The sequence below is a fragment of the Moschus berezovskii genome, chromosome 4 (genome assembly GCF_049115385.1).
Source record: "Moschus berezovskii isolate FMDL1 chromosome 4, NW_MosBer_1.0, whole genome shotgun sequence".
In the NCBI taxonomy this organism is placed as follows: Eukaryota; Metazoa; Chordata; class Mammalia; order Artiodactyla; family Moschidae; genus Moschus; species Moschus berezovskii.
The window spans coordinates 69,975,427-69,991,215 of NC_142463.1; the positions used below are offsets into that span (position 1 = coordinate 69,975,427).

The window sequence follows — 15,789 nt, forward strand, 5'->3', positions numbered from 1 at the left end:
ACCATTTCTGTCCTTTATCGATCCCATCTTTGCATGAAATGTTCCCTTGGTACAGCAGCATTATTCACAATAGCTAAAATGTGGGAAAAAACTTCAGTGTCCACTGATAGATTAATAGATAATCAAAATGAGGGTATGCATACAATGGAATATTATTCATCCACAAAACGAAGGAAATTCTGACATATTCTACAACATGGATGAACATTAAGGATATTAGGCTTAGTGAAATATCAGGCACAAAAAGACTGATGCTGTATCATTCCTCTTCCTTATGGTACCTGCTGCTGCTGCTGCTGCATCACTTCAGTCGTGTCCAACTCTGTGTGACCCCATAAACCGCAGCCAACCAGGCTCCCCTGTCCCTGGGATTCTCCAGGCAAGAACACTGGAGTGGGTTGCCATTTCCTTCTCCAATGTGTGAAAGTGAAAAGTGAAAGTGAAGTCACTCAGTCGTGTCCGACTCTTAGGGACCCCATGGACTGCAGCCCACCAGGCTCCTCCATCCATGGGATTTTCTAGGCAAGAGTACTGGAGTGGGGTGCCATTGCCATCTCCTAGAGTAGTCCAATTTATAGAGACAGAAAGTAGAATGATCCTTTCTAGGGGTTAAGAGAAACAAGGAATGGGAAATTACTATTTGGTGGTTACAGAGTTTCCATTTTGCAAGATAAAAAAAGAGTTCTGAAAATGGATGGTGGTGATGCTGCACAATGATATGGACTTGATACCACTGTATTTGTTTGTTGTTGTTTTAGCTGCTAAGCTGTCTCAGACTCTTTTGTGACCCCACAGGCTATAGCCCTCCAGGCTCCTCTGTCCATGGGATTGCCCGGACAAAAATTGCATGCTTAAAAATGGTTAAAATGGTTAAGGTTATATATACTTTACCACAATAAAATTTTTGTTTTAAATATAGTTGAGGTCTAACATAAACCACGACCTTTGTAATCAGAATCCTAGATTCAAATTCCAGCTCTGCTGCTTACTAACTGGTTGTTGTCAGCAATTTACTTAGTCTTTTTTAAAGCTCATTTTCCTAGGCCATAAAACAGTTTCAGGAATTAAAGAATTAATGAGATAGCACATACACAGGTCTTACTACAGGGCCTGATTGAGTGCCTAGTGATGGCCCCTATCCAATATAGCCTTTCTTTTATACCAATAATCCAAATTTATATCAAATGAGATTAAAAGGGAATTCTTAGAGGTTTTCTCTTATTGAACTGTTATTAAACTTTCTTAATTTCTATTCAGGATGCCTGGATGAGAGGAAAGGCCCCACGTTCAGTTGCTAGAATTTATCCCTTGATGCCACTAGCGTGTTCTTTTACCTATAAATATCCATTTCTCTTACCATTCAGGCTTCCCTGGTGGCTCAGATGGTAAAGAGTCTGCCTGCAGTGCGGGAGACCTGAGTTCTATCCCTGGATCAGGAAGATCCCTTGGAGAAGGAAATGGCAACCCACTCCAGTATTCTTGTCTGGAAAATCCCATGGACAGAGGAGCCTGGTCAGCTACAGTCCATGGGGTCACAAAGAGTCGGACATGACTGAGCAACTTCTCTCTCTCTCTCACCATTCCAGTTTAAGTCTAAGCTTAAACATTATCCACCTACCTCAACTAGAGCTGGACCCTGAGGACAGGGGTGGGGTTGGAACCATTTATCCCAATTTTCTTTCAACTATCTACCAGGTTTTTCAAAATAAGTTTTTATTTGGGCCACTGCGAGCGACTGAACTGAACTGAAACAAACAAAAAAAGAGCCACCAGGTGCCAGCCCGTTTTTGTGATCTAGCAGCTATATACAGGGAGTATCTGTCCCGCTTGCTCATATTCTGCCACCACGATCTCCAGAGCAGCATATTCTCTTGTTTTAGGTGTTTTCTCCCAGGAGAGATGTGTCTGGAGGCAAGTGCCATGTAAGTGACCTTTCCTGGACTGTTACTTTGACTGCTACTAATGTTCATCTTCAGGGAAAAACAAAAAATAAACAAAAAAAAAAAAGACAGAATCAAGTTTCAATCGGACACCCAGTTAGGAAGAATATACTTAGGAAGTTCCTCCTGCGCCCAGGGTTTAGGCTGTCCCCTCTCCAACCCCTTCTCCCCACAGGGCTCCACTGCTCACTAACCACTTCCCTCCAAAATGGCTACACAAGAAGAAGGGATGTCTTCTTCACTGGCTAATTTGTTCCTACATCCACACACTAAAATCACTGACCTAGTTATTACTGCTTCAGCTCTTTTCTCCTGTGAAGGAGACCACATTTGGCAACACTAGAAATAACATTTTTGTGGTCACATCAGCAGTGATGAAAGCAGGGCTGTTACTTTTGCTTTCTTGTAAACTTTTAGTTTATAAACAAACTAGCTGCGTATCTCCTTTCAACATCTCTCAAAGAGGAATAAGCACAAACAAAATAGAAGGGGCTTGAGTGCAGCATAACGCCTCAAGTAGGAATAAATTCGTTTTGAAACTTTTCCATAAAAACACCATTTTAGATCACCTATTTCAAGTTTTCACTCTCACTCACTCATTCTCTAAACATTTACCAAAAAGGTCACATTGCTTATAGCCTTTTCCTCCTTTAGTTTATCTTCTACTCTCTCTCCTAAGTGATCTTATATAACTCATTTATTTCTCTCCCCACCCCTGTCCATTTTCTTTACTAGCTCTCTATTGCCCTCATTTTGAGAAAAGCACACAAGAAACCTCATGATGAGGTTCCTGTTTACTCTTTAGCTTTTCTCCTACCAAGCTTTCTCTATTTGTGCTGAAATAATACCAAACAACTTACAGTTTCCTGAACAATCCTCTTAGAAAGCCTAAGAGAATGCCTCTTCTTTCCCCAATCACTGGGGAACTTCTATCGAATTTTCAAAACCCAGCTTGGACTTTGATTCCCCCTGGAAAAAGTTTTCTGATTCAGAATTAATAACTCCTTCCTCTATGCACTTATTCCATTCTATTCATTCATTTATTTGACAAATTCAGTAACATTTGACAAATATTTACTGACCTACTTAATACATGTCAAGTACTATCTAGGGAATTTCATCACCATTGTCGTCATCCTGGCTAATACTAACACACTATGCCAGGCACTGTTCTATATAATATACATTTATTAGTTCATTGACCTGAGCAACAATTCTTTGAAGTATTAATAGATACTATTGCCATTGTGTAAATGAAGCAACTGAATCCCAGAGAAGTAACTTGCCTATGCACCCTGTCAACCCAGTGTGAGAGAGCATGTTCAAGACAAGCCTTGTCCATATCATAACAGAGACAACAAGTCTAATGAGGAAGACTGAGATTAGCAAGCAATTATAACACAGAGTGATACAAGAATGAATGCACATGCTATGGATGTATGCATGTGAGGTTAACCTATTTAATCTGTATATAACGATTTTGCAAGGCAGTTATTTTTCTCTCCCAAATTGCTAATTAACTTCAGTTCATTCATGGACTTTGGTGTATTTCAAAATTTCCTTTCTGTTTTATGGCAGTTTCAGAGTCTATGAGTCAACTCATAGACAGTTCTTTGACTTTTAAATAATTTATGATTTTATTTTTTTATTTTTGGCTGCATCATGCAGCTTGCAGGATCTTAGTTCCTTGACCAGGGACTGAGGAACCTCTTGGCAGTGAAATCGTGGAATCCTAACCACTGAAGTGCCAGGGAATTCCCTATAATTTTATTTTTGAAATAAGCATTTTTTTCCCCATGAAACTCTAAATGTTTTGTCCTATGTGTATTTTACAATGAATATCTAGGATTTTATTTTATAATGTGTAGGTTTATTTCATTTACATATTTATTAGTCCATTCGGGCTGCTATAAAAAAAATCATAGATTATGTGGCTTAAACAACATTTATTTCTCACAGTTCTGGAGGCTTGGAAAGTCCAAGATCGAGATTCAGACAGATTGACTGTCTGGTGAGAACACGCTTCCTAGTTCACAGACAGAAACTATAGTATCTATGACCATTGCTCCATGCCCCACCGGCAAAAGAGGTGAGGCAGCTCTCTGAGGTTTCCTATGTAAGAGCCCTAATCCCACTCATGATGCTCTGTCCTCATCGCCTAATCACTTTCCAAAGGCCCCATCTCCGAATATCACCTATTTTGGGGATTAGGTTTCAGTATTAACATGTGAGGGGAGAGAGGCATAAACATTCAGTCCATAACAACTACCCTAAGAGACAATTTTTATTCATATTCAAAAGCTATGTACAGTCAACATTTGAACAACACAGGGTTAGGGGTGCTGACCCTTTGTGCAATCCAAAATTCTTTACAGTAGGCCCTCTGTACCCACAGTTCCAACATAATCATGGTTCTACATCTGAGCACAGCACATCCGAGGATTAAGACAACTTCAGATCCTATTGTACTGTGCATGTGTCCTCAGTCTTGTCTGACTCTTTGCGACCCCATGGACTGTAGTCCGCCAGGCTCCTCTGTCCATGGGGATTCTCCAGGCAAGAACACTGGTGTGGGTTGCCATGCCCTCCTCCAGGGGATCTTCCCAACCAGGGATCAAACCCAGGTCTCCCGCACTGCAGGCGGATTCTTTACCAGCTGAGCTAAATAATCCTGATATAAGCGAACTCACACAGTTCAAACCTGTGTTGTTAGAAGGTTAATTGTAACTGCGTCATCTTCATCCTACAATGTTTATCTTTGAGGAGTTTCTAGGAGAGTGCCTCAACTTCTCAGCTTAATAGTGGACACAAGAAAATAAGTGGGGAGAGGATACAACTTCCCATAACTTTTCCTTTTTATACACTAAGCATTTCTTTCTTTCCTTTTTCCTTTTTCTTTTTTTCCATTAGCAGCTACCTCCATACAGAGATATGATGAACAGAATTATTTGAAAGTTGTGCTGGGAACTTATTCTGCATCAACTGTACAACTATTCAGGGCTCGTCATTCCTCCCAGAGGGAGAGACTCCACTCAACTCATATTAAATGTCTACTTAAGTGGTGGGCACCTGGTTTTCCCCATGCTAGTTGTCCATAATCATTTGGAACTTAACCACAGATTGCCTGGTGTCCAAGAAGTTTGAACCCCACTAATGAGATTATTCACCCTTGCTGGACACTGAAGTCAAATGGGGAGTTTTAAAAGAATCTGATGCTTGGACCCTACTCCCAGAAATACTGAGGTAAATGGTCTGCGCTTCCAGATTTTTAGTGGTTTCTTAGGTGATTCTAATGTGCAGGCAAGGTTGACAACCTGTGCTATAGAACCGTGATTGTGAGGCCTCAAACATTACACAAATCACCCAGGATCCCTACAGTCCACTGTAGATTCTAATTCAGGAGGTATGTGGTGGGGCTGAGATTCTGCATTTCTCTCTTGCACCTGTGTGCTGAAACAGAGCCCCGAGGCAGAGATACTACTTACTGCCTGGGGAGAAATTCAATTCAGTTCAGTTCAGTTCAGTCGCTCAGTCGTGTCCGACTCTCCGCGACCCCATGAATCACAGCACGCCAGGCCTCCCTGTCCATCACCAACTCCCAGAGTTCACTCAAACTCATGTCCACAGAGTCGGTGATGCCATCCAGCCATCTCATTCTCCGTCGTCCCCTTCTCCTCCCGCCCCCAACCTTTCCCAGCATCAGAGTCTTTTCCAGGGAGTCAACTCGTCACATGAGGTGGCCAAAGTATTGCAGTTTCAGCTTTAGCATCAGTCCCTCCAATGAACATCCAGGATTGATCTCCTATAGAATGGACTGGTTGGATCTCCTTGCAGTATAAGGGACTCTCAAGAGTCTTCTCCAACACCACAGTTCAAAAGCATCGATTCTTCGGTGGTCAGCCTTCTTCACAGTCCAACTCTCACATCCATACATGACCACGGGAAAAACCATTGCCTTGACTAGACGGACCTTGGTTGGCAAAGTAATGTCTCTGCTTTTTAATATACTATCAAGGTTGGTCATAACTTTCCTTCCAAGGAGCAAGCGTCTTTTAATTTCATGGCTGCAATCAGCATCTGCAGTGACTCTTTGCGACCCCATGGACTGCAGCACGCCAGGTCTCCCTGTCCATCACCAACTCCTGGAGTTTGCTCAAACTCATGTCCATTGAGTCGGTGATGCCATCCAACCATCTCATCCTCTGTTGTCCCCTTCTCCTGCCTTCAATCTTTCCCAGCATCAGGGTCTTTTCCAATGAGTCAGTTCTTTACATCAGGTGGCCTAAGTATTGGAGTTTCAGCTTCAACATCAGTCTTTCTAATGATTATTTGGAACTGATTTCCTTTAGGATGGACTGGTTGGATCTCCTTGCTGTCGAAGGGACTCTCAAGAGTCTTCTCTAACACCATGGTTCAAAAGCATCAATTCTTCAGCACTCAGCTTTCTTTATGGTCCAACTCTCACATCCATACATGACTCCTGGAAAAACCATAACCTTGAGTAGATGGACCTTTATTTGCAAAGTAATATCTCTGCTTTTTAATGTGCTGTCTAGGTTGACCACAGCTTTTCTTCCAAAGAGCAAGTGTCTTTCAGTTTCATGGCTGCAGTCACCATCTGCAGTGATTTTGGAGCCCAGAAAAATAGTCTCTCACTGTTTCCATTCTTTCCCCATCTATTTGCCATGAAGTGATGGGACCAAATGCCATGATCTTCGTTTTCTGAATGTTGAGTTTTAAGCCAACTTTTTCACTCTCCCCTTTCACTTTCATCAAGAGGCTCTTTAGTTCTTCTTCACTTTCTGCCATAAGGGTGGTGTCATCTGCATATCTGAGGTTATTGATATTTCTCCCAGCAATCTTGATTCCAGTTGGTGCTTCATCCAGCCCAGCATTTCTCATGATATCCTCTGCATAGAAGTTAAATAAGCAGGGTGACAATGTACAACCTTGACGTACTCCTTTCCCAATTTGGAACCAGTCTGTCATTCCATGTCCATTCTAACTGTTGCTTCGTGACCAGCATACAGATTTCTCAGGAGCTGGGTAAGGTGGTTTGGTATTCCCGTCTCTTTAGTTTGCTGTGATCCACACAGTCAAAGGCTTTGGCATAGTCAATAAAACAGAAGTAGATGTTTTTCTGGAACTTTCTTGCTTTTTCCATGATCCAATGGATATTGGCAATTTGATCTCTGATTTCTTTGCCTTTTATAAATCCAGCTTGGACATCTGGAAATTCACAGTTCACGTACTGTTGAAGCCTAGCTTGGAGAATTTTGAACATTACTTTGCTAGTGGGTACAATGAGTGCAATTGTGAGGTAGTTTGAGCATTCTTTGGGATTGGAATGAAAACTGAATTTTTCCAGTCCTGTGGCCACTGCTGAGTTTTCCAAATTTGCTGACATATTGACGGCAGCACTTTCACAGCATCATCTTTTAAGATTTGAAACAGCTCAACTGGAATTCCATCACCTCCACTAGCTTTGTTGGTAGTGATGCTTCCTAAAGCCCACTTGACTTCACATTCCAGGATATCAGACTCTAGATGAGTGATCACATCATCGTGATTTTCTGGGTCATGAAGATCATTTTTATATAGTTCTGCGTATTCTTGCCACCTCTTCTTAATATCTTCTGCTTCTGTTAGGTCCATACCATTTCTGTCCTTTATCAGGCCAATTCTTACAAGAAATATTCCCTTGGTATCTCTAATTTTCTTGAAGAGATCTCTAGTCTTTCCCATTTTATTGTTTTCCTCTATTTCTTTGCATTGATCACTGAGGAAGGCTTTCTTATCTCTCCTTGCTATTCTTTGGAACTCTGCACTCAAATGAGTATATCTTTCCTTTTCTCCTTTGCCTTTAGCTTCTCTTCTTTTCACAGCTATTTGTAAGGCCTCCTCAGACAACCATTTTGCCTTTCTTTTTCTTGGGGTTGGTCTTGATCACTGCCTCCTGTACAATGTCATGAACCTCTGTCCATAGTTTTTCAGGCACTCTATCAGATCTAATCCCTTGAATCTATTTCTCACTTCCACTGTATAATTGTAGGGATTTGATTAAGATCATACCTGAATGATCTCTTGGTTTTCCCTACTTTCTTCAATTTAAGTTTGAATTTGGCAATAAGAAGTTCATGATCTGAGCCACAGTTGGCTCCCGGTTTTGATTTTGCTGACTGCACAGAGCTTCTCCATCTTTGGCTTCAAAGAGTATAATCAATCTGATTTTGGTATTTACCATCTGGTGATGTCCATGTGTAGAGTTTTCTCTTGTGTTGTTGGAAGAGGGTATTTGCCCTGCTGCATTCTGTACTCCAAGGCCAAATTTTCCTGCTACTCCAGTTATTTCATGACTTCCCACTTTTCCATTACAGTCCCCTATAATGAAAAGGACTTTGGGTGTTAGTTATAAAAGGTCTTGTAGGTCTTCCTAGAACCATTCAACTTCAGCTTCTTCAGCATTACTGGTCAGGGCATAGACGTGGATTACTGTGATATTGAATGGTTTGCCTTGGAAATGAACAGAGATCATTCTGTCCTGTGGATAAGAGGCTTATGGTGCTTTCTAATGGGAGAGACTGACTGAGGGAGAAACTGGGTCTTGTTCTGATGGGCGGGGCCATGGTCAGTAAATCTTTAAACCAATTTTCTGTTGATGGGTGGGGCTGTGTTCCCTCCCTGGGGCCAAACTATGGTGGACCTAATGAGATTGTGGGAGAAATTGGATTAGACAAAATAACTGAGCCTGAGCATGGCCAAAACACAACTTTTCCTCCAGAAAATTTAATTACCTTCTGGAATGCTCTTATGTCTGAAATCCAAGTGTTCACCATTCCATGCACCACATACCATCTCTGTCTTTCTAACTCAACCTTATACCTCCATTATACCAACCCTTACATTACAGAGAGAGTTCCAGTTCATTGTTCCCAACAATTCTCATCTATCTATTGACTGATTGGCCCATCAATCTATTTATCATGATCTAACATCCTCCTAAAACCTTGTCCCTTCACCTCCCAAAGATTTAGTTGTGTAGCATTACAATCATTTACTCATAAACACCTTGTTCCTTTCTGTGTGATACTCATCCTTACTTAAATCCAACTATACCTTTCCACATTTGCATTCTCTTCACTGAAGTTTACTTGAGAAAATAAACACAATGCTGTAGTAAAGTAATGCTCAAAATTCTCCAAGCTAGGCTTCAGCAATACGTGAACCATGAATTTCCAGATGTTCAAGCTGGTTTTAGAAAAGGCAGAGGAACCAGAGATCAAATTGCCAATATCCGCTGGATCATCAAAAAAGCTAGAGTTCCAGAAAAACATCTATTTTTGCTTTGTTGACTATGCCAAAGCCTTTGACTGTGTAGATCACAACAAACTGGAAAATTCTGAAAGAGATGGGAATATCAGGCCACCTGACTTGCCTCTTGAGAAGCCTGTATGCAGGTCAGGAAGCAACAGTTAGAACTTGACATGGAACAACAGACTGGTTCCAAATAGGAAAAGGAGTACGTCAAGGCTGTATATTGTCACCCAGCTTATTTAACTTCTATGCAGAGTACATCATGAGAAACGCTGGGCTGGATGAAGCACAAGCTGGAATCAAGATTGCTGGGAGAGGGAGAAATATCAATAACCTCAGATATGCAGATGACACCACCCTTATGGCAGAAAGTGAAGAAGAACTAAAGAGCCTTTTGATGAAAGTGAAAGAGGAGAGTGAAAAAGTTGGCTTAAAACTCAACATTCAGAAAACAAAGATCATGGCATCTGGTCCCATCACTTCATGGCAAATAGATGGGGAAACAGTGGAAACAGTGGTTGACTTTATTTTTCTGGGCTCCAAAATCACTGCAGATGGTGATTGCAGCCATGAAATTAAAAGATGATTACTCCTTGGAAGGAAAGTTATGACCAACCTAGACAGCATATTAAAAAGCAGAGACATTACTTTGTCAACAAAGGTCCATCTAGTCAAGGCTATGGTTTTTCCATTGGTCATGTATGGATGTGAGAGTTGGATTATAAAGAAAGCTGAGTGTCGAAGAATTGATGCTTTTGAACTGTGGTGTTGGAGAAGACTCTTGAGAGTCCCTTGGACTGCAAGGAGATCCAACCAGTCCCTCCTAAAGATCAGTCCTGGGTGTTCATTGGAAGGACTGATGTTGAAGCTGAAACTCCAATACTTTGGCTGCCTGATGTGAAGAGCTGACTCATTTGAAGAGACCCTGATGCTGGGAAAGATTGAAGGCAGGAGAAGGGGACAACAGAAGATGAGATGTTTGGATGGCATCACTGACCCAATGGACATGGGTTTGGGTGGACTCTGGGAGTTGGTGATGGACAGGGAGGCCTGGTGAGCTATGATTCATGGGTCGCAAAGAGTTGGACACAACTGAATGACTGAACTGTACTGAACTATGCTGTCTGAACTCACTTTAAACTTATGACACAAATAAAAAACCTGCTGGCAGTATCATCATCTTTCCACAGTTCACCTTCTCACTCTCAGAAGACACCTCTGACTCTCTCACTCTTCTAACCTCTAATATCCCTTCTTGATAAAGGCCTCATTTCATATTTTATTAAGAAAATTGATGTAATCAGGTCAGAGCCATCTTACTCTCCCACCCAAACACAAACCGTTGTTTCTGAATTAAATCTTCTATCTTTCCCTCCTATTAAAAGGATGGGAATCTAGGTTCTTTTCAAAGGTCCATCCCCTCTCCTTATGGTTTGAGGCCATTCCTTCATCCTCCTCTATAATGACATTATCATTTATATATGTTAACAGTCATCTTAGACTTTATTATTCATTCATGGAGGTATTTTATTTTCCTTGAACATCAATTTTTTTAACTACATCATTCCTGCAAAAAATATAAACACTTGTCAGCCAATACAGCAGCCAAAAACTTCCCTTGCTCTATTTGACCAACGATAGCCACCATCCTGTTTCTTCGATCTTCCCCTCCAAAAGCAAAAACAAAACTAACCAACCAACCAACCAATGAAACAAAACCTTAAGACTTGTCCCACTTGTTCACATTTTGTACTTCATACACTTCAGTCTTTCTGTCTCACTATACCTCTGAAACTATTCTTGCCAGAAACTAATGATTGTCATGCTGCCAATTCATTGTCACTTCTGTGTCATCTGTGTCCTTGCTACTTAACTTTTGGGAAGCACTTGCTATAGTTAACCACTCTTGTTCAATTGTAAAACTTTCTCCCCTTGATTACTATGACATCACCTTCTTACCTCACAGGTTATTCCTTCTCAATCTCTTGCTGGTTCTTCTTCCTCCACTGCACAACTTTGAAATGTTGGCAATTCCCATAGCCCAGTTCTCTATCTACAATCTGCTTGGATAACCTCATCTAGTCCCCAAATTTTAAGTTTCATGTATAAACTCATAACTGACGTATTTATGTCTCCAGCCTTGAGTCCATTCCAGATCAATATATTCATCTGTTTACTTGACATTATCACTTAGATACCTTAACAGATGTCTTAGATTTATTATCAATGCCCTCCACCAAAAGACTGCTAGGAACACAGCTGTAATGAATGAGTTAGGTTTATTACTTGTTTCAATGAGAATGTACACCATGGAGAATCATATGACATCTCAGTAACAGGGTGTTAGAAATTTGGATTTGTGTGAACTGTGGTGTTGGAAGAGACTCTTGAAAGTCCCCTAGACTGCAAGGAGATCCAACCAGTCCATCCTAAAGGAGATCAGTCCTGAATATTCATTAGAAAGACTGATGCTGAAGCTGAAACTCCAATGCTTTGGCCATCCGATGCAAAGAACTGACTCATTAGAAAAGACCCTAATGCTGGAAAGATTCAAGGCCAGAGGAGAAGAGGACAACAGAGTATGAGATGGCATCACCGACTTGATGGACATGAGTTTGAGAAGCTCTGGGAGTTGGTGATGGACAAGGAAGCCTGGTATGCTTCAGTCCATGGGGTTGTAGTGAGTTGGACATGACTGAGCAACTAAACCGGAGAAGGCTATGGCAAGCCACTCCAGTACTATTGCCTAGAAAATCCCATGGATGGAGGAGCCTGGTAGGCTGCAGTCCGCAGGGTTGCTAAGGGTCCGACATGACTGAGCGACTTCACTTTCACTTTTCACTTTTACACATTGGAGAAGGAAATGGCAACTCCAGAGTTCTTGCCTGGAGAATTCCAGGGACGGGGGAGCCTGGTGGGCTTCCGTCTGTGGGGTCACACAGAGTCGGACACAACTGAAGTGACTTAGCAGCAGCAGCAGCAAAGCAACTGAACTGAACTGAAATATTGTGATTAAGGGAAAGGCTCAAGGAAGAGAGACTTTGCTCTGGAGTGGAAGCTGTAGGAAGGCAGAAGTAATTCTATAATTGTGTATTTTAGTTAGTAGTATCCAGAGTGATTTGAGTATCAGCTACTGGAAAGAGGCTAAAATTATAATTAGCAAAGCAGCAGCAGTCACTCACATCAGCAAGGATAAGGAAATGTTTGCTCATTTTTGTGGCTTGGACAGTGGTTATATTTAGTCTATATTCAGACATGATTACAGAGTGATCTTTTTCTTGCTCTTGACCCATCATTGTCAGAGTGGCCCTGTCTGATGTTGATGTTCTGCGAAATTTCCCACCTCTAACTTACCAAGCTCATTCCTATCTCAGCACTTACTCTCTTCTTTGCCAAGTAGTCTCTTTCACATTTGGCTTCCATCACGGTGCCTCCTTCTTGGTGACTATCACTTCCTTCCACTTTATTTCCTTCTTTGGAGCCTTCGCCAACATCTAAAAGAATGTTGTTCATTTGGTTGTTTATTGCCACTGCCTGATTGGAATTTGACTTCATTAAAGGATGGAGGTTTTTTCCATCATATATTCACCTCTGTAAGCCCCAACCTAAAGAAACCGGCTGCAAAGCCAAGGGCTCAAATGTATACTGACTGATTAACTGTTACTAGGTTCATTTCCTTGAATACAGCCATAAACAATTGGCAATTGCCTTTTTTTGTTTATTTTAACGGATAACTAAGGCACTCAACAAAAAGACGTGAATCTCGGAGTCAAGAAAGTTGTCTTTTTTTCCAGAGTGCCCAACGTCTCTGTAGTCAGGATGTGTTAGGACTATTTTGAATTATCCCTTTTCCTGAAAAATCTGTTAAAGGCCTAACCTTAAATTTCATTCTGTTCTTTATTAAAGGATTGTTCCCGGGCTTTACATCTGTAACAGTTCTTTCAGGCAGCCAGAGCCTTAGGGAAGAAACCCAACCCCCTTGCGCAATCTCCCAGAAGCGGATGACACAGCGGCGAGGGCTTTACAGTGCGCATGTGCACCTGGAAGCGGCGAGGCGGGAATTGTTGCGCAGGCGCGTTGGGCAGACTCGGAGGCGGCGACCCGAGCATCTGGGAAGCCCCAGAAGTCGTATTCCTTTGAACCGTGAGTTTCCGACGGTTTGTTCCATGGCGCGGGATTGTGAGGGATTAGGAACGAATTCTAGATTGTGATTTCCCTCTCGTCGCAGCTCAGTAACCCCCTCAAACCCTTGCGGATCCCACTAACCCGCGGCGGGAGTGTCCCGCGCCTGCGCACGAAGCATCCAGTTCGGTCTCGGGTCTAAGGGACTAGGTCCTTCCCCGCGGAGCTCGCGGCCCGGGCTGCGGGAGGGATCCCGTTCATGTTCCCCTTCTCTGCCGCCCGGAGCTCCTAAGACGTGACGTTATCATTTCTCCACCACGTTGCACGGGGCCTTGGACAAATCTCCCGGCGCTCCCTTTCAGCAATCAAAAGTTCTCCTCCAACCCTCTACCCCAGGTCAAACCGTTCTCCACACTAAGGCCTCCCCCACCCGATTCTCTGCCGTCTGCTACCGGGAGACTCCCCGGGTAGGCAGTTTTCCCTTCAGCCCCTGCCGGTATGTCTGGGAGGTGAAAATGAAGCCCATGGAATCTTTAGAAGTGGTTCACGGTTTTCCTTCCTTTGGGGGTTTGGACAAAGGTGCGTTTTTAAGTGTTTGCTTTGGGGACAGTAGCATTTTTAGTGCTTAGTTCACTAAATGATTTAAACTTCTCATCTTCTCCAGTATTCTGATTTTCACAGCTGCTTTGGTTCCCCCTGTGGACATGACCCTGTAGCTGGCATTTTGCACCCCATTTGCTTTGTGATCGAGCCTGCTTTGGGGATTCAGATGGATGAGCCAATGGCTTTTTCTCCCCTTGGTGGCCGGTTTCAGGCGGATGGCTCATTAAAAAAACAAGAGCAGAATTTTAAACCACCAGGTATGTGTTTATTTCCAAAGACTTGTAGGCAACAATTCTGTAATTTTCATTATTAAAAAAACAACCAAAACACTGAATCTTAAAGTGAGTTGTATGTTTATATAGGAGTATTTTACGAATCGGTAAAACATAAGATCTAGATTTGGATTGTAGTCCAGCCATATCGTTTTACAGGTGAAGTTGCTAAAATCTAAATATTAGTGCTTGTCTAAGATCACAGTTGGTTGATAGCCAAACTAGAATTTCTCTTCTAGACATGTGTTCTTATTTCTACTCACCATATTGCGTTGAGCTTGAATTTAGAAATGGACATTGGAGGGACTTTCACTTAAATATTCAAAGGTAGAATTCACTGACAAAAGTAAATGAAGTGACTGTAGCAGTAATAAAGGATTGTATCTCAGTGTACATCATGAAATGTTTGACTCTCACCCAGACCTTTGAAATGAGAGTATCAAACAGTGCCTGATCTTGTACACTATAATGTTCACCTTTATTCCTGCTGTAGCACTGTGTCTGCAACATAGTAGACATTCAATAAATATTGATTAAATAGTTCCAATTAACTGTTGATTTTTTTCCCTTAAAATATAGCTAAATCTTCTTGTTCCATCTTTGTCTTAAGCATATTTAGTGCTTTTACAAAAATATTAATTTTGACTTTTTGTTTATGAGATACACCTATATACACACCAATACTACAAAATAGACTTTAACCCTGGAAAAATATGACATCCGTGCTTTTGCTTTCTGACTAAAGCTTAACTCATCTTTGATGTTAAAGTACCCTGTTTGATGAAAGTAGCATTTGATGTCCCTATTTGATGAAAGCCACTATTATTCCAGTTAAAGTTTCTACACTTAAAAGTTATTTTTGCCTTACACTTTGTATTTGCTGCCCTCATCCAGTTCCCCAATGTTATCTTCCCGTTCCCACTTTCCTTCCCTTACACTTCGCTCCTGAATTACAGTGAAGTTTCTTACTTAAGCTGCCACCTTTCACTTCCTTTTTCATCTTCCAGTTCATTTTGTACACTGCCACTAGAATAATCTTAAAATGCCACCTTCATCCAGTTTCATGGATACTCTCCCTCTTCTCGTCCTATTTTTCAAGGTTCAGCTTTCCCTATGTCATCAGACACATATAGTAACAGTCATTATATTATTATTCTTGTATTATTAAGCACTGTGTGTATCTTGCCTCTTCAGTAATACTATAAGCTCCTTGAAGGCAGTATTCTCTATAGCTCCTGATGTGCATTAGGCAGAGTATATGAATAAATGAATCTGACTTGGCTCTAGCAAATGTTCAGTAAAAGCTATTATTCTAATACTCTTCTGAAAATCTGCTGGGAAATAAAGAGTGGGGTGGATTTTATTCCAGATTTCCAAAGTTTTGTAGCTTTTATGTCACAGAGCATTGAACTTTATAAACAGTACTTTTTATAATTTATAAAGCATGCTGAAATTGTATTCATATGGTTATTTTTTATTTGACCCTTAATAAAAAGCTAACATTATATCAAAAACATAACTTGAATAAGGAATAAAGC

At 41.4% G+C, this 15,789-nt stretch overlaps 1 protein-coding gene across 1 annotated transcript in view; it reads left to right on the forward strand.

Moving 5' to 3' along the window:
* The window catches only part of CDC7 (cell division cycle 7), a 56,828-nt gene that overhangs the window by 17,886 nt on the left and 23,153 nt on the right, over positions 1 to 15,789 (forward strand). The window contains exons 2-3 of the mRNA XM_055401418.2: positions 13,250 to 13,397; positions 14,058 to 14,236. Coding sequence (XP_055257393.2) covers positions 13,250 to 13,397; positions 14,058 to 14,236 — 327 coding nt within the window. The remainder of the gene's footprint in view (positions 1 to 13,249; positions 13,398 to 14,057; positions 14,237 to 15,789) is intronic.